At 52.4% G+C, this 25,357-nt stretch overlaps 1 protein-coding gene across 1 annotated transcript; it reads right to left on the reverse strand.

The window, feature by feature from the left end:
* Positions 1–1,518: 1,518 nt before the first annotated feature.
* On the reverse strand, positions 1,519–17,234 carry NXN (nucleoredoxin). Its single transcript, XM_026861820.1, has 6 exons — positions 17,151–17,234; positions 11,201–11,318; positions 9,768–9,901; positions 9,280–9,380; positions 8,687–8,793; positions 1,519–2,252 (listed from the first exon to the last, which is right to left on the reverse strand). Exons 1-6 carry the CDS (start codon positions 17,217–17,219, stop codon positions 1,519–1,521), a joined length of 1,263 nt encoding a protein of 420 aa, XP_026717621.1. The 5' UTR covers positions 17,220–17,234.
* Positions 17,235–25,357: the final 8,123 nt, after the last annotated feature.

Here is a 25,357-nt window from a genome sequence, read left to right on the forward strand (position 1 = left end):
CGTCCTTGAGCAGCACTGAGATGAAACAATTTCAATTCGGGGACAACTTTTAGCATTAAAAAAAAAAGTAAGGAAGGAGAATAGAGGCCCCTGGTCTCCCGGTCGCGTGCAGCTCTCGTGGTCCCTGATGTAACTGCCCAGTATGGCCAGTTCAGCCCCAAGCTGGGACAGGCACTGCCCACACCCGAAGCGCTCTGCCCTTGCTGTGCACTTCCCCGCCCTCTTCTCTGCCTTCTCCAAGCAGAGGAGGGGATGCCAGAGACACTGCACGCTGCATTTTGGGGTCTGTCCTGCGTGAGAGACAGTGATAAATACACAGAGTTTGGGGGGGTGTCTGCAGGGATTGATTTTTCTACAAACAACGGCTGCTGGCAGCACTCCAGGCAGCCCTGCACACTCTGGCTGACCCAGCCCTACACTCTCCCGGGGCAGATGTAGAGTGGTTGGGATTTATTCACAACCAGCTCTTGCTCAGCCTGCCTTCTGCAGCTGCCTTCTCCTGGGGGTGCTGCTGCCCACACAGCACAGGCACTGGTCTGCCAGGGGGGCGTCTCCAGCAGGACACATGCTGGCCAGGAGCCCCCATCCCCAGCGCTTGCCTTGGTGCAGCACCGGCCTCATCTCCACCCCAGCACATCGCCAGCAGATTTCCGCGAGGCTGCAGGTCTCAGTGCCGAGAGACAACCCCAGCCACTGGCCTGAGAGCACTCTGCTTGCAGCAAGGTGACAGAAAAACTTTGCTCAGAACAAGATAAAAATAACTCTTTCCAGAGACCTGCAGTGCCGGCCTCAATCAATCACCCTCGGTGTGGCCGGCCGGTCCTCCCCATGCGAGGAGAGTATTTTTGGCTCTGTGCTCACATCCCCTGCGGGGCTCTGCTGAATAAATAATCAGGGTCAAAAGGAAATCTGAAAGGGAAGAAGTGAAAGAGCGAGAGCCACGTTATCAGTGCTGCAGAGAAGGGTGTGCTGCTCACAAAGGGTGTGCGAGGAAGTGGGACACGAGCCCTGCCCTGGGCCAGGCCCCCCTGACTGATACCAGCACGCTCAGGGAAAGGGGGGTTCTTCTTCAGCAAACCCCCCCCACCACTCCACAGAGTACTCAAGGGACAGACATGCTGCCCCTGTGAGTCCATGACCGCTGGGCTCGCTCCCTGAGATGTTGTGTGCCCCCCTCTGCCTCCCCCCTGCCCTGCTGGGGCTCAGCCTGCAGTACGGCTCATCCTGGCCACAGCTCTCACCCGATTTTAACGCCCGTGGCTGGCAGGGAGGCGATGAGGAGGGGGCCAGCTGTGCCCTGGGTGAGCACCAGGGCTGTGTCCCTAGCAGGGAAGCTGTGGGAGCATCCTGTGTGGGTGAGCCATGCAAGAGGGACACGGACTTTGGGGAGACACCCCGCAGGGAGAGCACTGAAGTACCAGCAGAGCACGGAAGAGGCTCCTCTGACTGTCACAGCCCCGCTCAGCCCAGGGATTCAAGCCCCAAGCTGTGGCTTCCAGCACAGAGCTCTAACCCCTCTCAGAGACGCTCCCTCAGCCTCTTCTGGCGCGTCACGTGTGCCCGAGGTCCCTGCTCCGGAGCAGCTTTTCCCGTCTCCACCACCACCACTGGCTGTGACAGTGTATTTCTCGTACTCCCCAACACCCTGTCAGCATTCCCCTCCACCGCTGCCACTAAAGCAGCTTTGATAGGACAGCTTCTCTCCGCTGCAACTCGCTGCTCCGCCGCATCCCTCGGGTGGCTGAGCAGGAGCTGTGGCAGAGCCGTGGGCACGGGCAGGCTCCGGCAGAGCCCCGCGAGCCACAGCAGCCCGCTCCCCTGGTACAGACATGGCTCCGGGTCTGTCCGGCCCCTTGCACCCCTCGAGGGGACTCCACAGGGAGCTCTCTCTTTCCCTCCCTTGTGGACATGTGAGGACGTAGCTCTTGGCGATGGAAACGGGCTGACATCCCTTCCCACAGACACCATCGCCACCAGAGGCAGGTTCTCAGCCCTGTGGCCAGCTCTAGCCAAGCTGGCAGTGGCCCGTCTCCCTTCCCAGGCTCTGCTCTCAGAGCAGTGACGCTCCGTACCCACAAAGAGGACGAGGCAGGGGCCCTCGTTCAGCTGCACGGCGTTGGAGTCTGTCAGCTCCAGCACGGGCTTGGGGTGCCAGGGGAACTCGCGGCATTCGATGTCATTCAGCACCTCCACCCGCCCCTGCCGTGTGATCACGTCTCCCTTGGAGTCCAGGACGATGAGAGTCGGGATGCCTGTGATGGAAGAAAAACAGGGCAGGGGTCAGCCAAAACGTGAACTGGCCAGCGACAGAGCGTGGGGAGAAGGGCCTTTTCCCACCGCCTCCAGCTCTGGCAGGAGCCCAGTGAGCACGCTGCCTCTCCACAGCTTGTGCACATGCAGGAACCGGGGTCACTGGATCCTGTTTCCTTCCCAGCAGAGGCTGTAATTCAGCAGCCAGAGCAGGACACTGAGAGACCAGCTGTGGCACTGCCGGCACCCCCCTGCCCGAGCACAGGCAGGGGTCACTTCGGCTGACGCTCCTGGACGCAAACCCCACCACACCTTGTAAGCTCCCTCCTGCAGCACTCGGACAGGACAGACATACCTCCTGCATGCGAGGCAGAGCTTCACTGCCCCGTAGGCACCACCACCCCGGCCCTGGGAGGCAGCTGCTGCGTGTCCCCTGTTCGCAGGAACATACTCAGACCTTTCAGCAGAAAGACCACAGGCAATGGCAGGCAGGAAGCAGGGTGTGTTCCTTCCCAGGAGGAAGGCCGTATGCTTTAGCAGCCACAAACTCCTCTGTGAACCCCCACACCCCTCCAGCACCCATCACTAAGCACCCAGCCATCTCCAGAGCACAGGGATGTGTCTGATCAGTCATGAGCATTATTACCTGGTTCAGACACGGATTCACAGCACCCGACACTGCCAGGGGAGGAAAGGCCCCTGGACTGAGCAGCAGCTGCACGGCACCAACCACAGTGATTTGGTGCTCAGGGGCACGGCTCACCCCTGGGACACCCAATACCCACGCCTCTGCAAGTGGAGATGGAGGAGAATCATACTGATCACAAGCATTAACACCAGCAGGCTCTGCCACGTGGCCAAATTGCACACGGATGAACCCAGCTGCTGTCCTCGCCACGGTCTGGCAGTGGCCGTGGTGTGGGTCCTGCCTCCACACTCAGCTGCCAGTTTCCAAATCCTGCAGGACCAAACCGTGGCTACAAGTGACTCTACTGTGGCAGAGCAACCCTGCCCTTGGCCACCCCGGGATACCCTCAAGGATCCCAGCAGACTGCCGTGCAGAGAGGCTGGGATGGACACAGGTCAAGGTCTGTCAGGGAACAGCATGTGGGGAAAAGGAGACTCCCCTGCACGCTGGTGCAGCTTGTGGATCTCGAGACAAAACCGGCTTCATTTCCTCAGCTGGAGCCTGGAGCTGCTTGTTACCAAGCTCAACACACCTCTGCCAGCTCTGGCACAGCGCCGAACAGGCACCCACAGGATGGAGGTCCCAGGTTATTTCTTTCTGCAGTTTGGATCCTTGGGAAAGGCAGTAACACATGCATTTTGCTTCATTTGGGGGGGAATAAAAACAAATGAGATAATCTGTTAAATACATCACTTTATACGAAGAGGGACAGTACAGATCTGCCACAACACATCCTTCCTGAGACTAACGAAGCTGTTCAGGAACATCCAGGTCTGCTGGATCACAGCACTGGGCAGGATGGGGCTCGGAGGACATCCGAAGAGGTTCTGACCCTTGGGACAAAGCAGCGTTTCATCCCGAGCTACGGGGCTGGAAAGCCCTGTCATAAAGGAGAAGCCTTTGTAAGAGAGGCGAGCAGACCTGCAGGAAAGGTCGAGCACAGGTCACCCATTCAGATGGGCCCAGGTGACACCAGCTGGTGACCATTCCATCTGATAAGGCACCAACCAGGCTTTTCCACCACAGAACAGTCACAGGCAAGTCAAGAGGAGCTGCTCACATTGGCGACTTCACCTGGAAAGCACACCATTCCTCTCTCATCAAGCAGACAAAGAAACATCCCACAAGGAAGGAAGAGGGGAGAGTTTGGGATTAGGTCCTGAGAGATGGGTGAAGGGACCAGTGCCGGGCACTGTCATCTGCTTCTCATCACCCAGGTCTCAATCCACTTGCTATCTGGCCTCTCCTCCTTCACCCAGCAACATCCCCCAGACCACAACCAGCAAACCAAAGCAGCTCAAATCCTCCTGCCCTCATCCAAAGGCTCCTTTTAGATCTCATTCACTAGAAATACCCTGCAGAACCATTCTCTGAGCAGGGGGGACCCAAGGTGCTTGTCCCTGCAGGTCTCCTGGCACCGCACTCCCAACTTTTGTGCAACAGCGGGTTACTCACAAGCCCTCTGAATTCTAGGCATTTCTCTAGGAAATACACAGCCATCTGTCTGTCCCACCCCTGCCTGCAGGTCCGGGCCAGCGGCCGCATTCCCCTCATTCCAGCCTGGCCCCTGCACTGGGGCTGTGAGCACAGAGCTGGTGTAAGAGCAGCGGCGCAGGAACGTGCCCGATGGCTGGGCTTGCAAATCCTAAGGGTATGCCAAGAAAACCATTTTGTATCACAAAAAGGCTTATTCATTACTGCTGGTATTCAAAATAGCTCTAGGGCAGGGACGGGTTAAACAGACTGGAAGGAATGGGGAAATCTCTGGCCCTCCCCTTCGAGGCACAAAGTACTGCTGAAACCAGGAGAAGCCCTCGGTGATTGGCATCCCACACGATTCTGATCTTTATCCATTTACAATTCCCAGCCCTGTCCCAAACGCCCGCTTCTCCATCCTTTACAGACCTGTGTTATACACGAGGGACAGGCTAGAAACGTGGGTTCAGCCGGGTACCCCATCGCAATGCGGCACACCGAGGCAGAGAGCTCAGATAAACTTTGCTGATCTGGGCAATTTAAGGGCCCTTGTTTGGACACAGATCATTGTGCGTGTGATCCCACAGCTATGGGGACCTCAAAGCATTCTACCTGATTCGTGTATGCGGACACACACCCAACAAAGCACCCAGCCCCTAAAACCTCCAACTGCAAGTACAAACCGAGTCAGAAAACAGTCTTTTAAGATAATTCATCCTGGGTTTAGCATGTTTGGGGAATATAAGTAACACATCAGAAAACTTGGGGATGGGTTTTCAGTCTGTTAGGCTGGGTCAATTCCTGCAGCCCTTCCCCTGCATCAGAGGTTTCTCACTGGTTCCAAAGCTCTGGTTTCCCGTCTGGACCCGTCGGGCGAAGGCTGAGGCTGCCACCACCCATGTGCTCTGGGCCCCGAGCAGTGCTGCCCTGTCTCCCCAGTTCCTTCCTGCACATCCCTGGCTGGGTCCCTGGGGTTAGGACACAGCCCCACCAGGCTCACAGTGGCACCCTGCAGGATCAGCCTCATCTTCCCAGGTGAACCCTGTCACTGCTCCTCTGGCAAACACGTCCCCCCCCTGCACAGGACACAGACCGGCAGCACCAACAGAACCATCTTTCACCTTCCTCACAGCCACTAACCCCAGTACTTCCCCCCCTGCTCCCCCCCTCCACGCTCCCCCCAGCCACTATTTGTTATTTTAGTGCCTTTTGGGGGCTTTGGTAATTGCCATGAGTCATAACACCAGAATTTACTTATCAAGAAGAATCACAGATCAGACACTGCAATGAATATTGTATAAGCTTGGAAGAAAATTAGCATAGACGGGCTCAGTTTGACTTTATGCATTAGAAAATGGATTTGGTTCCCACGGGGCTAGCATTTTATGAAAATGCAGGGGCCAAATGATTTGTTACCGAACATGGCAATATATTTACTTATTTATATATTAAAACCCATATCCGACATGGAAATCTCATCTGCATTGAGTCTGTTGGGTGAATAATCAAAAGCAACCTGAAGCAAACATGCAGAATACATCCACCGCAGGACAGGGGGTGGGTTTTATTGATTTTTTTTTTCACCTTTTCAGAAGAAAGCTCCAGAAGCTTCGTACAAGAAACTTCCCATAACAGTGACTTCCAGGCTGCTCCCACCAGCCGGGCTGTGAGAGTGACCTGGGGGTGTCTGGGCTAAAGTGTGGAGCGGGGGGGGGGAAACAATAGTTTTTTGGCAGTTCCCCCAAGGGACTGCAAATCCCAAAGAGGCAACACAGAGTGCTCAGGGAACATCCAGGAACCCAAGAGGTCTCATAAGATATACAACAACAAGGGGCGATTCCTCCCCAAGCATAGACTTTATCACTGCTCCCCATCCCACTGAAAGGAGAGCTAACATCAGGGGATTCCACCTAAGGCAGGACTGCGCAGACTGGGAGCTGCCCACACAACAGAGAATTGTTCCTAAGCAGCCACCACACAGGAGATGACTCTTTCTCAAGATAGTGCTACACCCAGAAGCAATTTAATATATAGGTGGGTACGGTACAGCCCACTGGCTGCGCATGGGTTATGAATAGAGGCATTCAAGTAAACCCAAATAAAGGCCAATAACTCAACTTACATTTTACACTGAGTTTTTGAACGCTGTAGGGGCCAACACAGGACTAAAACAACAAGAGATTTGACTCTCTTGCTGCTTTCCACTGCTCAGGAACTTAAAGCAGTCAGGGAAGACAAGCTCTTCTGTTGTTTCAGCTCCTGGACTTACAAAAACCAGTGGAAACTCCCCGTCACATGTGTGCTGTGCTCACAACCCAGGGCACCACCAGGATGGTAACCTGGGCACCAAAGAGGTTACGTGCTCTTGCTGGTGCAGAGCTGCAGCCCCAAAGGGGGCTTGGGAGATGTGTCTGGGGGAAGGTAGGTGAGATTACACAGGTCCGGTTTTTCACTCGGGTGGAATCAGCACCAGTGGCGATGAGTTGAGCCCACGACATCCAGCTCTGTTTGCAGAAAGCTTTTGCTACAGCCTGTGCGGCAGCCTGCTGCAGAAGCCTGACTGCAAAGCCCAAAGTCGGCAGGGAGGGTCCCAAGCTGCTGCCTGTGTGGGGGCCAGCAGCAACCTGGAGCCCCTGGAGCAGCAGGAGGGTTCACCCCCAGCCCCCCCATCACCTCCCAGTGCCCTGGCACCCTCTCTGCAACACCCTGCTCCACCCCAGACTGCGGTGGGGTAACAGCCCAGCCCAGCCTTGCAAAGCCAGTGTGGCACCTGGGGAGAAGGGAGGTGGGATGGCGATGCCTCCCGCTCAGGGTGTAAATCAGCCTGCCTCCACATTTCGATGTGACTTTGTGGGATTGTAGTTCATCCTTGTGGAGGGAGAGGTTGCCTCTTTACAGGAAAATCACGATAGATAAGCAGTGGGTTCACGCTCAAACATGCCCAAATCCCAGGGCTGGCACCCCTGGGAGAGCAGCTGAAATGCCAGGGTAACATGGGAGCTTCCCAGGCAGAGGAAGGGGTCAGGGTGCAGGGGAGCAGCACATGTTTACACTGCAGGTCAGTACACAATGAGGAGAGAGACATTTAAGGACCCAGTGGCTGGAGCTAGAGGGAAAGCTGTTGTCCCTGTTTCCCTGGCAACAGCATGCCTGGTGCCCAAGTACACACAGCCAGACACCTTATTTACAGAAAGTCCCAGTGAAACTGGCAGCAGTCCTGCAGCGCTCGGCCGAAACCAGCACTGGAGAGGTCTGTGAGCAGGCCAGAGAAAAGATGGATTAATTTGGAAAGCTCTTGCCTCGTGGGAAGGTAATTAAGCAGCAAAGTGATGGCTATTTAAAGCAGGCGAATAGTTGTTCTTGGTTTAAGGTCAGGGAACAACAGCTGAGCAACAGCACCTGAACTCACCCCAAAAGGTGTGCTTGGAGAGGACCCCGAAGAGGAATTATTTCTCATGCTACTCTCTCCAGGTCCCTGTGGCAACACTCCATCTCCCCCGCAGATTGCATTAACCCTCTGCCAGCCTGTGCCCACCTCACTGATGCCACATCAAGATGGGTTAGACACAGACACATTGCAGCAAGACCCTTTAACCACAGGGAGAAACTCTACATACACCCAGAAGACCTCCTGGCGAGCTAGTCACCTTGCACATCCCTGTGCTGCAGTTTATCCCCTGCAGGTACAAGGTGCCAGTCCCCAGGAGGGCTGCTGTGAGCTTTTATCATCTTCATGACTCTTTGAAGCCACCCCGACAGACAAAGTCTCTCCCCTGCCCCTGCGAGAAGCCAGGGCTGCTGGAATTCTGGCACTGGCACGTACAGTAAAAGCAAAGCCATGGTTTACATCAAACATGCACTCTTCTCTAATTCATGTCACTAACATAAACCAGATGCCATCTTCCTCAGGCTCCGCAGAGAACGATGGCCTGCCTTTGAGTTACATAAAACAGCAAGAAAATGAAATTTAAACCTTCAAGAAAAAGCAAAATAAATAAATCAGTAATTAGGCAAAAAACATCCAAGCCAAAAACAGCTTCCAAGTTTCCAGGAAGAATTAGGTTGTTTATGGAAGTCCTGTTTCAACTAACAGCCTGCCTGGCAGGTGGTAGGAATGTGAGTTTGCGGAGAGCAGAAACATGAAGCGGCTCTGCCTGGGGCACTGTGCTTTGCTTTGCTGTTTTCTTGTTTTAGTTAAACAAGAGGAGACATTACAAATATTCAACAAAAGGAGCAGAAAGGAGAACTGTGCCTCAGCGCAGCCCTTCCTACCTTGTATGCCGTAGAGCCGATTCAGGCGCGACCGTCTGGCCTCGTCGGCGTATGGCACAGCTACCCAGGGCATCTCGCTGAAATACTGCTTGAAGGAGTCCTCTGACCTGCACAAGGAGAACAGGGCATGGGATCCAGAGCACAGCCCCTCTGCCTGCCAGCCTCCTTCCTCTTCTCATTCAAAACCTGGCATGCAAAGCTCTTTATCCCTTCTGCCAAAGCCCACCAGTAAGGGCTGCTGGGAGACGCAACCTGTGGAGAGCCAGACTGAATTTAAAGCCCCCAGTTCCTCAAGAAAGGGTCCACGGTGCATTTTTTTCCCCCATTAAAATATTTTTAACTCTCCAGGGCATCTGAATGTCAACCAATGGTGACAGCGGCACCTTGAGCATCCTCCAGACCCGAGACCCACGAGCCACAAAGCGGAATAGAGCTGCTCCATGGACAGAACGCTCTCAGCCCACTGCTGTCCTTGCCAACCCCCTAGCTGCTCTACCCCAAATCAAATTTCCTCCTCAAATCAAACCAGCAACGCTCCCAGCTTGGGGGCAGCCAGCTCTGCCTGCACAGGGCATTTGTTAGCGCTTCCTTACCTGTCTGCACTAACAAAGAGTATCTCAAACTTCTGGCCTGCCTCCTTGATTTTTCGGTAGGACTCCACCAGGACCCTCGTGAGGCTTCGGCACGGTGGGCACTGCAAGACACAACACGTGCATAGGGGCATCACCTCCTGCACAGGAGGCCCACACATGGCAGGCCTGGGTGATCGAGGGACTGAAAGGACAGGCTATAGAGTGCCAGGCAGTAGCCCTGAACATGGCCAGGGCTTATGGCCCATAATTTGCCAACAAAACCTCTTTAGTTTTTAAAATCTGACCACTCTTCCTCTTCTGAAAGCCGCTGAGGATGACAGGCCACTGCAATGCTACAGCTTCTTCCAGAACAGGAGCATCTCAACTGCTTCAACACAAGCTGGCCCAAGGTCTTTACTCTCCCACAGAACTCCAGAGCAAAGCTTGTGGGGGGATCCCCAGAGCACCCCCAGCTCATCCAACTGCTCTGCAAAGCAGCTACTACTCACCCAGTGTGCGGAGAAATAGACCCCAACGTGTGAGCCCTCCAGGGCGCTGCTGTCTAGTGTCTGGCCGTTGTTCCTTAGCAGAGGCCCTGCAACAACTTCACTGAAGGGTTTTGGCCCCCAGGGGAACTCCAGACCTGGAGGAGTGGGGATGGGGGTGAAAAGAAGACACAGAACACCAAGATGTACATGCAGCATTTACAGTTTCCAAAGGTTCCACAAAAAAATAACCCGCCTTCTGCAGAGATATGGGGGAAGTGGGGAAGGCAAGCTCTGCAGTGAAGGCAGTTTTTCCCAGGTAGGCTGCACCCTCCCACGAGTCGCAGCACCTTCGGCTTGACAAAGCCTGCTCTCGTTTGTGCCTGATGAGGCACCTTTTCCTTACCAAGACTGTTTGCTTTAACAACAGAGGGCAAAGTGGTACGTGCCCAGGAATGCAGCAAACTATTTGCCTTACACTGATACTAACCATATATTTTTATATATGTAAGTACACTTATTTATTTATATAACCTTTTATATACATATAAAAGATGGGGGGTTTATATATATATATATTTTAAAAAAAATTATATATAAACTAAACTTCCACTAACCCTCTGCACCCCAAAGCAAGCATGTGTGTGTACACACAAACACATGCTCTGAATCATCCGCTGCCAGCTCCCACAGCAATCGCTCTGGGTATTCAGCCAGTGAGGAGGAAACATCACAGATGGCTCAGGCCACAACGTGTCCCTGCTGCACAGTTCCTGCCACCTGAATTAAAGACTCAGTCGCTGTGCTCAGTATCTACTGCATAAAGAAATGACGGGTCGGTAATATGTGTGCATGGACGGACTGTAGCAGTGGAATGATGGGTCTGCGGAGTCTATGAGTAAGGGCACATATTTTGCTCATTTTGTTTTTTTACAAATTGGAAGAAGATGGATTTAACATCAACCCTCAGCATAGTAAACCTCAGAAACAGAGAATGGTAGCATTTTACTGTTGCATATGTAAATAGTGGGGAATTTATTACCCTAACAGAGTGTGATAAAGTCAGTGATAAAGTCCCACTCAGTATTTTGGAAGGATTCTGCTCCCAAGGTATGGACAGTCTGGGCCCTCAGTCTGTCTCCCCATTGTGCCTCCAGCAGGGAAAAATCCAAACTTAATGTTTCAGTTAGCCTAGCTTTTTCCTCATTAGCACTTCAGACAAAATTCCTAGAGGGGAAATCTTTGTTCTTTTCAACAAGCAAAACCAAAACACAAGATCTGGCAGGAACGACGCAGAAAATTTTATGCTGAAAATAATACAGTGCCTCGATTAGTTAAGTACGACAATAGTTGTTTGTTTCCTCCTTCCCTCCCCGCCAAGGCAATTCAGAATGAGCTGAAATGAAAAGGCAGCTGCATGCCCATGTTTCTGTGGCTCACAGGACTCCAGGTCTTACCTTCTGGGTCATCTCTGATTACCAGGAGGCCGTTCCTGCAAACCACCTTCCCGCTGGAGGCATCGATAAATATCAGGGAAGGAATGTTGGAGACTCTGTACTTGTTCCACAGCTTCAGCTGTAAAAGAGATCAGGAGCAGAGAGGTAAACTTGGCAAGCGTAAAGAGGAAGATGTTTGAGCGTTAGCATCTTTCAGATCAGAAGTCGGAGCTAAGCAAAGAAACAGAGCTGGTGCTTTGGCAACGCGTGTGAAGGCACACGAGGGCATCTCTCCAGAGCTGCTGGGCCAGCCTGGACCTCCAACACCCAGAGAGACCCCCACCCTCCACACCGTCCCCTCAGTGCCACAGGCAACAACACCATTTGTCTCACATTTGCTGCGGGCTTGCCTGTGAGCGCAGGTAAAGCTTCTCCTCCTGCTGCATTTGCCTCTTTGCAAGTAAAACGGGGGTAAGTATCTACCGTACTTTGAGGCCTTAATTTACAAGGCATGGTAAGCACAAATATTTTTTAATGCCACTGCTCTGAAGCAATTTGTAACGCTTCCCTGGCTGTTTCCTCCCCTCCCATTTCAGTGTTCATTAAACAAACCAGCAACCCCTGCCAAGACACAGCCACGCTGAAAACAAGGCCAACGCTCAGAAAAACGATTCTTCGCCACAGGGGCTTCCCGGGTTTGTCCCCAGGAGCTGATTAACAGGTTTGACACCACCCTGAACTGCCAGCCTCGCAGTGGTCCCCCCAGCCAGGGGCAGAAGCCGTGCAGGCTGTGATAGCCACGGTTTGAGCGTCGTGGTCAAGACGTTAATGTCTGCTGGTCGTGACATTTCGCAGTGAGCTCGGCTTCACACCACGCCGGTGACTGAGTGCTCTGGGTGTCACACGGTCCCGGGTTGACGTTTCTCAGCGTATGCTTCTGGCACAGGATGATTTGGAGCTTATCCCACGTACAGAAGCTCGCTGGGATGGGGAGGATGGAGATGGTGACAGCTGCTGGCACAGCCCAGAGTGCTGGTGTGGGCTGGCTGCAGCCGGAGGAGCGGGTCCCCCCCCCCAGCAGTCACCACGTTTACTTACATTTCTCCGAGCATTTCAACCTGAACAGCCCAGCAGTGAATTATCAAACTCTTAAACAAAAGCCAAACCATAGCAGAGCCAGAGGGGAAGGAAATGAATCACCACGTTCCCCTAAGCTCCGCTCTGTAAAGCCCCTCAGGCTCCGGGTGTTTACAGCTCGCTTCGGTTTGGAGAATAAAACCCAGAAACAGGAGAAGGACGGGAGGGGACCCAGAATCCCACCCCGTCCCAGCAAGGGTTCAAGCACAAGAGCCAGAGAAACCCTCACACAACGTGCTGCTGCTTCCAGCAGCATCTCACACAGAAACTTGACCCAAGTTTTTTCCCAAAGAATGAAGCCACGGCCCTGCAGATCACCGTCCCTGATTTCCAAATAGAGGCAATCCCACTTCCCGAGATGGGAACGATCTGGGAAAGCAGGAAAACGAGGGCAGGAAAGGGATGCAATGTGCAGGCAGAGCAAACCATGTCCCTTGGCTTGCTCATCAGAGATCTAGCTGACAGGAAAGTCACATCTACATTCAGGTTTTAATGGCACTGCATTAAATATTTCTTTCAACACCTTTTCGCAAAAGGTACACTTGAATGATTGACATAAACTTGCAGTGGGGTTTTAGCAAAACCCTCTTGGGTCTGATGGAAAGCATTAATACTGATCTAAAAAGACTATTAACCTCCATCTACTAGAACCAAGAGAAAGGCAACGCTTTGTGTCCTGCCCCCCAGCTTCCACTTTCCAATAGCCGTATTCCTTGGGACAAGCAGACTCATTCATAATGCCAATTCACAAACCACAGAAGGTAAAATCCACTTCTGTGAAGTTTAAAGGGTGGGGAAAAGCTCTTTATAAGGATCACAAGCATTTAAGAGGGTGTTGCAAACAATGAGGAAATTACAACTAGCAATTGGATCGTTCTCTTTAAATAGCTGCTTACATTACACTTCATTTTGCCAAGCCCTTTGCATAAGGGCAGCACTCCCCTTGGGGCACTACGGCGGGTCGTGGCAGTTTTGCTTGGCTGGGAAAGCAGCAGGGTCTGCACTTCAGAGCCAAGAGGCTGCATCGACTCCTTGTGCTCACAGGACAGGGCTGGGACACCCCAGATAAGAGGATAAGACCAAACCCAACCCGCTCTTGCTGGAAGCACTGGCTGGCTAGCTCCCGGCAGGCTACGGGGTCCAGCAGACCTGGCAGTTCTTGCTAACAACTAGCCCTGGGTCTTCTCAGGATGTGTTATGCCATCAGGCCCCAACTGCAGAGACCAGTCTTGGCTGCCCAGACATCTGTGGTACAGGAAATTTGCAATCCAGATACTCTGTCCCCATCACATGGAGGGTTGACGCTTCTAACTCATCACTTGAGGGTCCACAGAATGCCTCAAGCAAGCTTGAAGCTAAAGGTCTGTGTCAAAAGGGTCAAAAAGCATCAAAAAAGGTCAGTGTGACATCTGCTGCTGCTGGGAGCAGTTTGGTTTCTCCCGTTCACTGGGAAAGCTGATGGGGAATGAGAAACACATGAGTGCCAGCATCTACCACCGTTCCCACCACCCTAGCCCTCTCCAGCCAGACTGGGCTTTCCAAGGCCTATCGGGCACTTCTGAAGGGAGACTGATGACTCCTTCTGCTGCAGGTCTGACCTGAAAGAGAACCTCGATAGGAAATGGGCTGGTTCATTTTAGCTGGGCTTTTTGGGTATGATAGCTCACTGTGAGATTCTCACCCCACACCACCAGCTGAACTGCAGCTTCCAAAGACACCCAACCTCCACCTAAAGCCTCTAAACACCAAGATGACTTCACCTGTCTTGTGGCAAACTATTGTACCGGTTACTTTTTCTCAAGGTAAAATACCAAGGGTTTGCTCACACACAGGTTCCTCCCCGGTCCTGCCCGGTGTACCGCCCCTGGTTGTGGTCGACGCAGGAAGAGGAGGCCGGGAGAAAAAAGCTGACAAGTACCTGCACAACCACGCACCTCGCAAGGGATCCTGTGTCAGGCTGGGCGTGGGATGTGGAAAGCAAATTACGACTTGCTCTGAAACCGCAGGACGATGGGATGATAGCTCCGGCAGCAGGGCAGAGTGCTGCCTCAGCAACTTTTAAAAGCTGTTTTTCCTGCCGTGAAGAGGATGACATAGAAATAACATACTCCACACTCTGAGGATTTGATCAACCATTTAAAGAGGGGATCTCTGCTCCGCTTCCCAACAGCTGTTGCAAATCTGTGGGATCAAGCCAAAGCTAACACAGATGTGGAAATAATCTACGGACTATTCAGCCTGAAAGCAGCTGATCCTCTCAGAGCACCCTTCGCTCCTGGATCAGGCTGCGCGCTTGCTAAACTCAATACTCACCCCAGGATGCCCGCTGGAGAAGGAGCAAGGGAATATACCCCCTCGCAAGATGCTGTACAGCCTGATCATCTTTACAAAAACCTCTCTGGCTCCTGTGCCAGTGGTTAAGTGCAGCAGTCCAGTGGAAAAAACAGAGTCACCGAATTCCTCCAGTAACCTTATCCCTACACAAAGCACCACCACGCCGTTCTGGAGGACCTGGAAACCGCAGCCCTAGGCTCCCTCTGCGACTCCATCCACCGCTGGCCACAAGAGGCTTTAAAATGATCACTTATGATTTGAGGTCTGAGGTGATCCCAAGACGTGGGGCCAGGCAGCAGCACTCAGCATCGGTCCCAAAGCTGCTCTCTGTGCTGGCAGCTGGCTCAGTTATTTCCCCCACCCTGCAGACTGGGAAATGCCCGTCCGAGACGCACACTGGAGAGAAGTCTGCAGCCAGCCACAGTCATTTTTCCAGATCAAGGTGTCAGACAATAGGTCTCCCCAGCAGCCCACAGCTGTTTCTGCACAGGGCTGGCACCCAGCCGGGGAAGATGAAATCCCCTCCTGCTCTGTGCATACTGTGGGGAAGGGATCCCCCCACTTCAAGCAGCTGCCAGGCGCTATTTTTGGTTGTGCTGATTGATTTACCAGCCCTGGTTGCCTTCACCTACTATCATAAATCCTGAGCTGCAGTGGTTAATGCTGGCGAAGAGAAAGCACAACTGCTCGCAGTGAAAGGAGCCCTGGCCGGTGGGAAAGCGGCCCTCCCGCCCTCGCTGGGGGCTGCATTTCTCCACTGTTGTGTGAACCTGGACCGTAAAAGCTCTCACGCCTCCATCTTCCATGGGATATGGAGCTGCCAGGAGACACAGAGGTTTCGGAGCCATCTGCCTGTGCCAGCAGGCAGGGCAGACGCTGCCTCTGCTCACCTTGCAACCCACATGTCCACCCTGACCAGAGACAGTCGGAGTGAGCTGGTTTAAAAACTCAAAAGCAGATCCCTCAGCAATAACGAACATGTCCCCAACACAGACGGCTGCTGCTTTCTGCTAAAGGAAATGCAAAGCCGCTTCTAACAACACCCTCAGGGTCTGCACAATTCCTCCAGTGAGAGGTTGGCAAGACCCCGCTTTTCCAACTGCCCCCTGAGTGCTCACACAACAGCGCAGCAGGGCTTCCAGTACAGGAACCAGCTCGGCTCTTGCCAGTCTCTTGTTCCCGAGCCACAGGCTGAAACACACAGTCAGAGGAGCTCAGGAGTAGTGCTCAGGTGGAAAATCACCCTCGGTGAAGGGCTGCAGGGACTGGCAGAGCCCATTTCCCAGCTCTACCTCCAGCTGTGCCACACAGACAGGCTCCAGGCTGGCCAGCCAGCCGCAGCCGTCCCCACCACTCCCCTGCCACGGTCTGGCTCTGTGCAGGACCTCTCTGTCCCCACTCGCAGTGTTAAACTGCAGCTTTTACATCGTCCCTCAAAGGGTTTTACAAGCACCAGGGGCCACCCAGGCTCTGCAGGCAGCAGGCATGGGGTTGCAGAACAACAGACTGCTCCTTCACCCTGTTGATTTAAATCCAGTTCACGCCTGTCCCTGTGATTCAAGCTCAGCTCGGGTGAAGGCTCCTCTTCCAGCCTTCCCTCGCTGCTCCTGTCCCTCCGTGTTTAAGGGAACCCTCGTAGCAGAAGGGAGATGCAGTGCGGGAACGACACGCACCCAAATAGCAGGGGGAGGTGTCGAGGGCAGATGGTGCACGCCAAGGTCTGACCTTGTGACACAGAGGAGACCAAGTGAGGCTTGGGGTAAATCAATGTGTATTGTGCTGTTGTTCCTCTCTGAAAGCAAATCAAAATCTAATTACAAAATACAATGGTGAGAGAGATGTCTGTGCTGAGAACATTAATGAGCTGAGGAGGGAGGATTTGGAATTGCAGTGAACAAGATGGATGTGAACTGCTGAGACTGACAGTGCTGGGCACCGGGGCTACTGGTGCACAGGGACTGGTGGGCAGCTGGGCTACCACATTATTGTTCCTCTCCATCCCCACACTGTCCGCGATGGGAGAAAGCCCAGTTAAAACCAACCTTAGGACCAGCTTCCCCCAGCAGCGCCTGCTGTGGATGCTCCCCTGACAGTCATGTTCCAACAATATGGCACAGTGTGAGCAAAAAATTAAAAAATCAACCTGAAAGTCCTGCTTGTCACTTCCATCCTGTCCTTGCTGCAGCTCTGTGGTGGGAGAGTGGCCCAGCCTGGTCCAGCTTGTGGCTGCCTGTGTCATTCCACAGCTAGTGGGGAGGCAGGGGAGACTCTGGCAGTAGTCAGGCTTTTGTTCTTCCCGACTGTGAAACATAATGGCAAAAGCTTTGGAGCCAAAGTGGGAGGAAATCCTCTCCGTGGGGTTTTCTGGCAAGGTGGCCACCAGCAAAGGGCTACTCTTTGTTTCCTCGAGGAGCTCCAGAGCCAAAGCCCTGGGATGAGGGACCTGGGCCAGTCCAAGCTTGTGTCCCGCGCCCCTCACTTCCTCTCACCCCCTGCTCACCCAGTGCTGGCAGCGCTGCTCTTTGCAGTCTCCCGGGCTCAGATGTCCAACCGACTGTGAGCTGAGCATTTAATTTGAGGGCAAAGCAGCATATGGCTGGCGCACGCCCGGCTCGGAGCACGTTGCATCCTTCTCCTCCTGACGTACATGCAGGCTGACAGCCTGGATCCTCCGCAGCCCACATCTGATAGGAAAACATTTAATTTGAGCAGCACTGAAGAGTGGTTAACATGATCTATGGAGAGCAAAGCCCCAGGGCCCAGAGCAGATACAGAGGTGGCCTGGTTGTTTTACATGTGCAAGTTTCAAAGAAGCGCTGGGCTGGCAGCTTGGTTTGATCCCAGGATCAGGACAAAGTATCATTTGTCTAAGCATACAGATAACAACGTAGGCAGCAAATCATGCAGGGAGGATGCTACGAGACAGGCTGGTCTATCAACACTACAGGGATGTCTTTTATAAACCTCTTTTTTTCCAGACATTCCTCAAATTTTACTCAACAGCCCAAATACGATGCAGAATTTAAGGATGCAGCATCCTACCCAGGACTAGGAAATACACCTCTGTGCACACCTTGCTTCACCTCTTAAAAGGAGGCTTGCACGTGAGCACCTCAAGATATTTCATTAACTATTTTCTCCCTACAGTTCTGCTTTGAGGCAAGCAGTCTCCCTTCACCTCCAGGAGAATGGGGGCACAGAGCTTGTACACAGACGAGTGCAGAACCCAGCGGGTCTGATAGCACCTTGAACCCACCTTCTGTTACCTGTTTTCACCAGAGTTTTTTTCACTTTCCTGGTAGGTAAGTATGACAGCAAGACAAACACATAAAAAGCACTGAGGACAGAGAGAGTTAAAGTGTTTGTGGGAAAAATTTAAGACACATGTATCATACATGGCCCCTATAAATTATGCTCCCAAATGACTAGCACTGAGTAAGAAACAGCTATGTAAACACAAAGGTAATAAGAAAAAATAATAATTTCTCTCTCTCTATAGGGAAGGGATATTTTTCCATCTGTTTATAGGAAAGGCGAGGGGTGGAGTGGCAGTCTGGGATATTGACTCGGAGTTCAGGGTCTCTCTTGGTCCCAAGTCTCATCCGTCATTGGAAGCGGGACAGCTGCCAGCAGCGCCGCACGTTACAGCCTGGGTTTCCTACCCGCTGCCTTTGCTTTCGCTGCTACGGAGCACTGGTGGTAATCTCCAGGTCAAACGCCTTGCAATCCCGGATCATTAAGAAACAAACACTTCTGAAACTCCCTGAGTTTAGAGTGAATTCCCACCAAACACAAAAGCCTTTTAAATCTGCAGGGAAATTGGGGTGGGTTTTTTGTTTTGTTTTTTTGGGGGTTTTTTTTGTTTAATGCATACAATGAGGTATTAGTGTGGTTTCTGTTTTGTTTTCAGCAGTTAATCCGAAAGGGAATTGTACACAATCAGACCAACAAAATGCTGGAAAACAATAGAATGTTTGTTAGCACTATAACGCACCCAGGGGAGTGAGGGCTGCAGGATGCTGCAGTGCCGGGAGCCCAGCGAGCCGTCACCTCCCCACCAGCACTGGGGCATCCCCCTGACCAGCAACATGGGAGACCCTTTTAAAACTACCGAGACATCTGAAAACACCCTCTTGTGCCCACCGCTGCTGAGGCACCCACTGGATTGGCACACAGCATCTTTTGAAATTAAATAGCTCATCCACAGCATCACTGCTGATGCCTTCACCACAAAGACCTCCACTCAACACAGCACTTCCATCGCTGCAAACGCTCAGACTATTTCAAAACAACCACTTTCCTCCAGTTGCTCCAGCTGACTTCAGGAGAGGGTGAACTGGTTGGCCTGGCCCTCCCTACAGCCACATCCACCTCGGTGTCTCTGAGCTGTCGGCGCTGAATCGCTGTCTGGCAGAGCTCCTGGTCTGCAACCCAAGAAGGATTTTCATGCAAAGGTTACAGAGCTGCAGCGCTGGAAAGGCCATAACCACAGCCCCAGCTCGCAGCCCACGCTACTGGGGCAGTTCCGGGCTTCGTACGCAAGACAGGCTCTGCTTGCTGCTTGGGAGGGCAGCACAGCTTGAGGGGTTCACTCCATACACACACGCAGGTCAAAATACAGCAGGAGCTAACCAGACCCAGGCGCTCTCAAGCTCCAGCTGGAACGAGCCATCCCCACCAGCAACAGCTCAGAGTTATCCTGCTCCTCCTCGGCTCTTGGGGTCACAGGGGGTCCACAGCCTGTGCTGACCCAGCAGAGCCACGGCCCTCACAGGAGATTTCTCCTCTGGAGCCATTAAAGTCTATCCTGTGCAAACATCCCGCTGTCGAAACTGCTCTGGGCTAAACAAACTGACGATGACACGTCTCGGGGCCTCCGTGCCTTCACAAGGATGGCTGAGCCCCAGAGCCGCAGTGGCCTGAGCCAGCGCTGGGTGCCCTGCGGGGAAGGCCATCAGACCAACTCGTGACACAGGCAGGACAGATGGAACGGGTCAGGCTGCCTGGAAAATTCTCTCCTATCAAACATTTCTCCTCTTCCTCCTGCTCCCTAAATCAAAACTCAGCTCCTCCGCAGAGAGGCTGCACAGGCTGGAAACATAAACCTGCCCGACGTCGAGCCACTGCCCTCTGAACGGGAAAGCCCCACTGTGAGTCCCACGTTTGCAATCAATCACCTGCACACACTAAAAACCAGAGCAGAACCAAGCTGAGCACAGCTCAGATGCACCCACATCTCAACCCAGCACAAGCCAGCGGGTGGGAATTTGAGGAGCCATTTCCACACCCAGCTGCTCTTTGCAGAGGGGTTTTCCATCAAGCTGTGCTCCAGCATGGCTGGAGGCATCACTTGTGAGGAGAAGGCGAAGAGCAGGAAAATCAGGAGGGGAAGGAGCAGAGACGGGGTACAGGCTGGGCACAGAGGCAGAGGAGGGATCGCCAGGGCCTGGTGAGCCCAGAGGGGGCCAGGCAGACGGGGCTGAGGGGACACGGGGTCTACGACACACACACACACACAGTGTGCTGGGTGCAGGGCAGGCGAGGGAACCTGATCCATCCCCCGAGACACAGCACAGAGACGCAAGAGGCCCCAGCTCCAGAGCCATCAACCAGCGAGGAACGAGACGGCAGGCTGGGGTTCCCACCTCTTTATTTTCAGGCTTGAGCAGCGTGTCTTGCAACTGCCAAGCCAATTAAAAAGACGAACAGAGATGGTGATAAATCAGCAGCAAGGTCAAAAAGCTCCAACTACACCCTGACTTGACTGATGGAAGTCACAACATATACAGTTTCTCAAAGGGGCAGGAGCCCGTGAGTCAGCACACGGATGAAATACGGCACCGGGAAGGCAGAACCGACCCCTGGTGCGCACAAGCCTCGGGCACAGCCTCCCTCCTGCTGCCTGAGCACGGCACGAAGGCAGCCACAGCGAAACGGGGCTGCTGCCAGGAACCAATGACAAAGCAAATCCCACGGGGGCGTTCAAAATGTCAGATAAGATGCAGCGTATTAATTCCCTCCACTGACAGCCAGCCCCAGCTGGAGGGGGAGGCTTGGAAATCACAGGCTTCAGCGAGGTGAGGATGCCCAGCACCTTGCTCTGCCACAGGGGCTTCCAGACAACAGCAAACCAGGAGGCGGCACAGAGGGCTGGATGGCAGGAGTGCTACCTCAATCTTTTGGGTGGGAATAAGGGAGATTCTATGCAAAAGGAAGAGCCGATGGTGCGTCCTTTTATAAAACACTGAAGACTGCTGTGCGCTGGCAAGCGACCTTCCTCAGATGTGGCTGTTATTTCAGCTGTTACTATATTCAGAGTTTGTAAAATGCACTGGGATGATAAAAATTACTCCAGAAAGAGTTATTAAAACTGTTTCCAGGCAATCGATCCATGGAGACAGAGAAAGTCTGGTCTTTTTACAAGAATTTCAACTGACCAAAGGTAAGGAGGAAGTTTTGCTTCCTCGGCTCTTCAGCAATAAAAAGAGGCTGCATCAGAGGTTTATTCAATTGAGCAACACATGTAACAAACATCAGTCGCTTCCTCAGAGGCGAGCCAGACCTGAGACAGGCAGAAAATACCCCTCGAGTCATCTGGAGTTGAAGGCTTTTCTGCTTTAGACAAGATCTGGGTTTGTTTGGTTGCGTTCTCGTTTTATCCTGTTGCTTACTGTGACTAATGACCATCCAGAAGATCATCCCAGGCTAACAAAACGCACGCTGCAGGAACAGAGATTTTATCCAGGAAAAGAGCACAGAGCACCGTGGGAGCACGCCCGGCCTTCCCACCCCCACTCCAGCCTCAATGCTAGGAAGCAAACATGTTTGGAGTTGGACGAGCCACGGGAAACGCCAAGCACATCCTCCACTTGCGTCCAAGCGGCTTTTTCCAAGGATCTGCCACAAAGTTTCAGGCTCAGTCACCCCTTCCCCATCCCTGGGTCAGAACTGACTGAATGCAGCCACCAAGTCAAACTCCAACATATTCATCTCATTTGGCAGCCCTGCGGTTCGGCTTCGAGCTCCAAGGTTTTTCCTTCCCTCTCCCTCCTCCTTGTTCAATTATCTTGCTTCATCTTTATTCCGTTTCCAGGAACACTTAGCAACAGGCTCTTGCAATCAGCCACCGGCAGGCAAGGATCTGAGGAGGAGACTCTGCAGTTACCATGACCTTTTACTACACTCATGCAAATTTTAAAGAAAGTATGTGAACAATTTGCCTTTTAAGTATCCTACGGTTACATTCTCCAGGAGTTAATTCTCATTCTATCCTTAGAGACATCAGAAACACCAGATTTTATGATTTTACACTAATGAGAACAAAATCTGCAGCTTAATTCCAGTTTGCTTCATGGAACTTTTTTCTGTATTTTTTTTCATGCAGTGTGCAGACCCCCAACAGGCAAAAATTAACCTGCAACACTTACCGTTGGCCAAAACTGCAGGTCTGCTTGGACACCACACGCTCACGCCCCCGACAGCCAAGCGTGGGCTTTGGGTCTGTCCCAGCAGCCGGCCAAACTCTTCCCCGAGATGGACAAGATGTTGTTCCCTTCCTTCTCTTGGCGAGAGGCTTTTACAGATCGCCATCAGAAAGTCTCATCCCAGGCCAGCCGAAGGGTATGCCAGGAGCCAAGCGTAGCCATAGCATCCCAAGGAAAACTACAGTTGTGATCTTGGTAATTAAAGCTCATCAGCCAAGGCAGCAAATAAGAAAGTGGCGCAGCAGTGAAGGACTCTCATTCCCCTGGGACTCACGGTGGTGACACAGGGAGAGCTCCTGCCAAATCCAGGGAATTCAGCAATATCAGGCTCTCCCAGGGCCTCTCCACCTCTGAAACAACACACCGACCACCGCGAGGCTCTGAAACAGGCAGCATTGATGTCCCTATAGATGGAAATGGATAAATAACAACCCTGGCTTTGGCAAACCACAGCGGCAAACTCACAGCAGCCGTTTTCGCAGCCGCCTCAATGGGTGCTGGCAGCTAACATGCCGACCAGGCACTGAGTGCCCTTGCATTTTCATCAGATTTTAAACCAAACCCATAAAGCTTTCCAGCACTTTCCCTGTTGCTCAGTAATTTTCCCACATACACACACAACGTTGGAGATGCCCAGAAAGCGCACCCCTGGACAGCCTGCGCAGCTTGTGGGGCACAGGGGTGTTACTCCTTGAAATGAATGCTTTGTGTTTGGAATCAAAAAATCCTGGATTTCTTGCAGTGACTAGAAGCTGGGAGGAGGGAATGGGTGAATATTAAGGCACTAAGGCAGGCAGCTCACTCCCCTCTGCTTTCTGAGCGGTGTTCATAAATACGGAAATAATTTGCAGTGCCATACTCTAGGAGAAAAAAAACAAACCAAACAAAAAAAACCCCTTACAGATCCTTGATACTTCAGATGATCTTAAAAAGTGTAATTACTTTTTTTTAAAAAAAAAAAAAAGTCTGAATAAGCATGTCATTGATCCAATTGCTGGGAACAGCATCTGGAACATCAATCTCTGCCTGAGACTGCAGGAGAGCTCAAAGCAGCCAAGGTTGCCCTTGAACCAGATGCCACCCGCTTCTACAGAAACGCCTGTGGATCTGTGTGAAAATGATTAAGCAAAACTGGTCCCTTTTTTCAGCTTTATAACTCAAATCTGTTTTCTCTTAGAGGGCAGATGCTCATTACATACCCCCGCAGCACATCAAAGGGCAGGAAAGGCAGGAAGGGCCAGTGCCCCACGTCCTGCCTGCACCCCCTGGCTCCTCCCCACCCCGAAGCTTTTGGCTCAGGTTAAATTGCTGAGAGAATAAAAAGGCCTCTTCAAGCTTTGGTCCCCTCTCAGCGACACTGAGGATGCCAGCCAGGGCTATTTGAGCAGCAGCAGCAAGTGGCAGTGATGTGTTTCTGTAGGGAATTCTCTTGGTGCTTCAGAAATCTCCAGCTACTGCAGCACCCCAGGGAGCCCCGTTTGTGGGGTGCAAAGCTGAGCATTTCACCAACTCTCCTTCCCCATCAGTGCCTGAGAGTTCAAAGCAGAACACGCAGGCCTGGCAATCCCCACATTCATCCAGGTCCGACCAGCATCTTCCTCAGACGCTCGTTAACAAAATGAGAACATTAAGAGAGCGCTGTGCGAAGCCAGGGGTGCCAGGAGCCTCTCCATCATCCAGGAAAGTCTGATGGGAGGAACAGGAGAGGGAGGACTTGCTTGGGCAGGGCTGCTCCGGGGCAGGGACAGGAGCTGCTGCAGGCAGAGCAGAGCTGGCCCAGCTCCTGATCTGCCCCAGCACAGCAGCTTCACGTCTGCCATGTCAAGTGAGTCCTAACTACACCGTGCGTGGGTGCCAAACAGCAACACCTCCCACCCTGCCTCAAACAGGGTTTTTTTCTCATGAACAGGGCAAAATATCAGGGCTCCGACACAACCACTTCCCCTCCCCAAGGCTCTTGCATCTTCAATCCCGCAGGGACTTCTGGTGATAAACTGACTCCACTTTACAAACAGGATTCACTAAACACCTGAAGTGTGATGATGCTGTACTACAGCCCTCACCGCAGTGCCTTTGCTCCCACAGGTCAGCCCCAAAATCCCATGTCCCAGCAGGACACCCCTCCTGTGCCCTCCCAAAACAGGATTTAATATCATCAAAGTTTCCTTGAAATTCTTCCCTGCAGGTTTTAATCTGGGATGCAGATAATAAATAGTCCCGTTTGTGAAAAACTGCACAAAGATGACAAACGAAGGCCCTGAAATCCCAGAGGCTGAACCCAAATACCATGCTGCCTCTTACCTATAGCCTCCTTCATCCTTTCTTGACTCTTAAACTCTATGGGATGATGCCTGGATCTGTAATGCTTGGTTTTTCAGATCTGTGCCAGCTACAGCGAACACCCAGGAGCTTGGGCAGGCTTAGCAGGATGTGACCTAAGTGGCACCAAACCCTCTGCATTTAATGCCACACTTGATGCAAACCCCTGTTCTCAGAGGTGAAAGGAGAGTGACCAAAGAGAAGCCTCACCCCCAGAGCCCTTCTCATCTATGCTAGTTCAAAGAGCTCAGAAACTCATGGCAATCACCCACCAGTTCAGATAAGGGAAGCAGGAAGCATGAAGCCAACTTCATCCAAGACGCAGGAGAGGGGGGACACAGCCAGGCTCTTACTTAACAGCTTCTTCCAGACAGCCCACTGCCTCATTCATCTTAATCTTTGACCACCAAGAGATGAAAACAATTTATCCTCATTCCCTGCTCTTACTGAGAAGTCATAAAAAAATAAAAGTAAAACCAAAACAAAGATCAATGTTATACCCCTTCTTAGACAATCTCCGCCTGACCTGGACTTTCTCAGCATCCCTTTTATCTAGCGGAGTGTTTTGGCTAAAGCTCTGCAGAGGAAAGCCATGTGAGCAAGCCAGTTAAAAACCTGGTACTTTCATGTTTACACAGCTAGCTAAGCAGCACACTACAAAGCCTTCTATTCCCAGTCTCTGCTGACAAGCTTGCACTGATAAATTACAGAAATCACCCATGAATTAGGATGCACAGGGGGGGAAAAAAAAAAAAAAAACCAACACAATTCCCTAGGCGGGAAATAAGGACTCGAGGAAAAGTCTGTAGAAAAATCATCCAAGATTAGGGGGCAGTTTGTTTGCACTAAAAGGGGAGAGTTAAAACCACTTGAAGGTGCAGACAGCCTCCCTCCCCACAGTTTC

This window comes from Athene cunicularia (genome assembly GCF_003259725.1).
Source record: "Athene cunicularia isolate RWA chromosome 19 unlocalized genomic scaffold, athCun1 chr19_part1, whole genome shotgun sequence".
Classification (NCBI taxonomy): domain Eukaryota; kingdom Metazoa; phylum Chordata; class Aves; order Strigiformes; family Strigidae; genus Athene; species Athene cunicularia.

Bases quoted from the DNA above. Each gene is read 5' to 3' on its own strand.
- NXN (XM_026861820.1), bottom strand. From the start codon at position 17,219: ATGCTCAGCTCACAGTCGGTTGGACATCTGAGCCCGGGAGACTGCAAA. The intron at 11,319-17,150 runs GTGAGCAGGGGG...TCTCTTTTACAG, and splicing joins AGCAGCGCTGCCAGCACTGG to CTGAAGCTGTGGAACAAGTA. The intron at 9,381-9,767 runs GTGAGTAGTAGC...TGTGTCTTGCAG, and splicing joins TCTATTTCTCCGCACACTGG to TGCCCACCGTGCCGAAGCCT.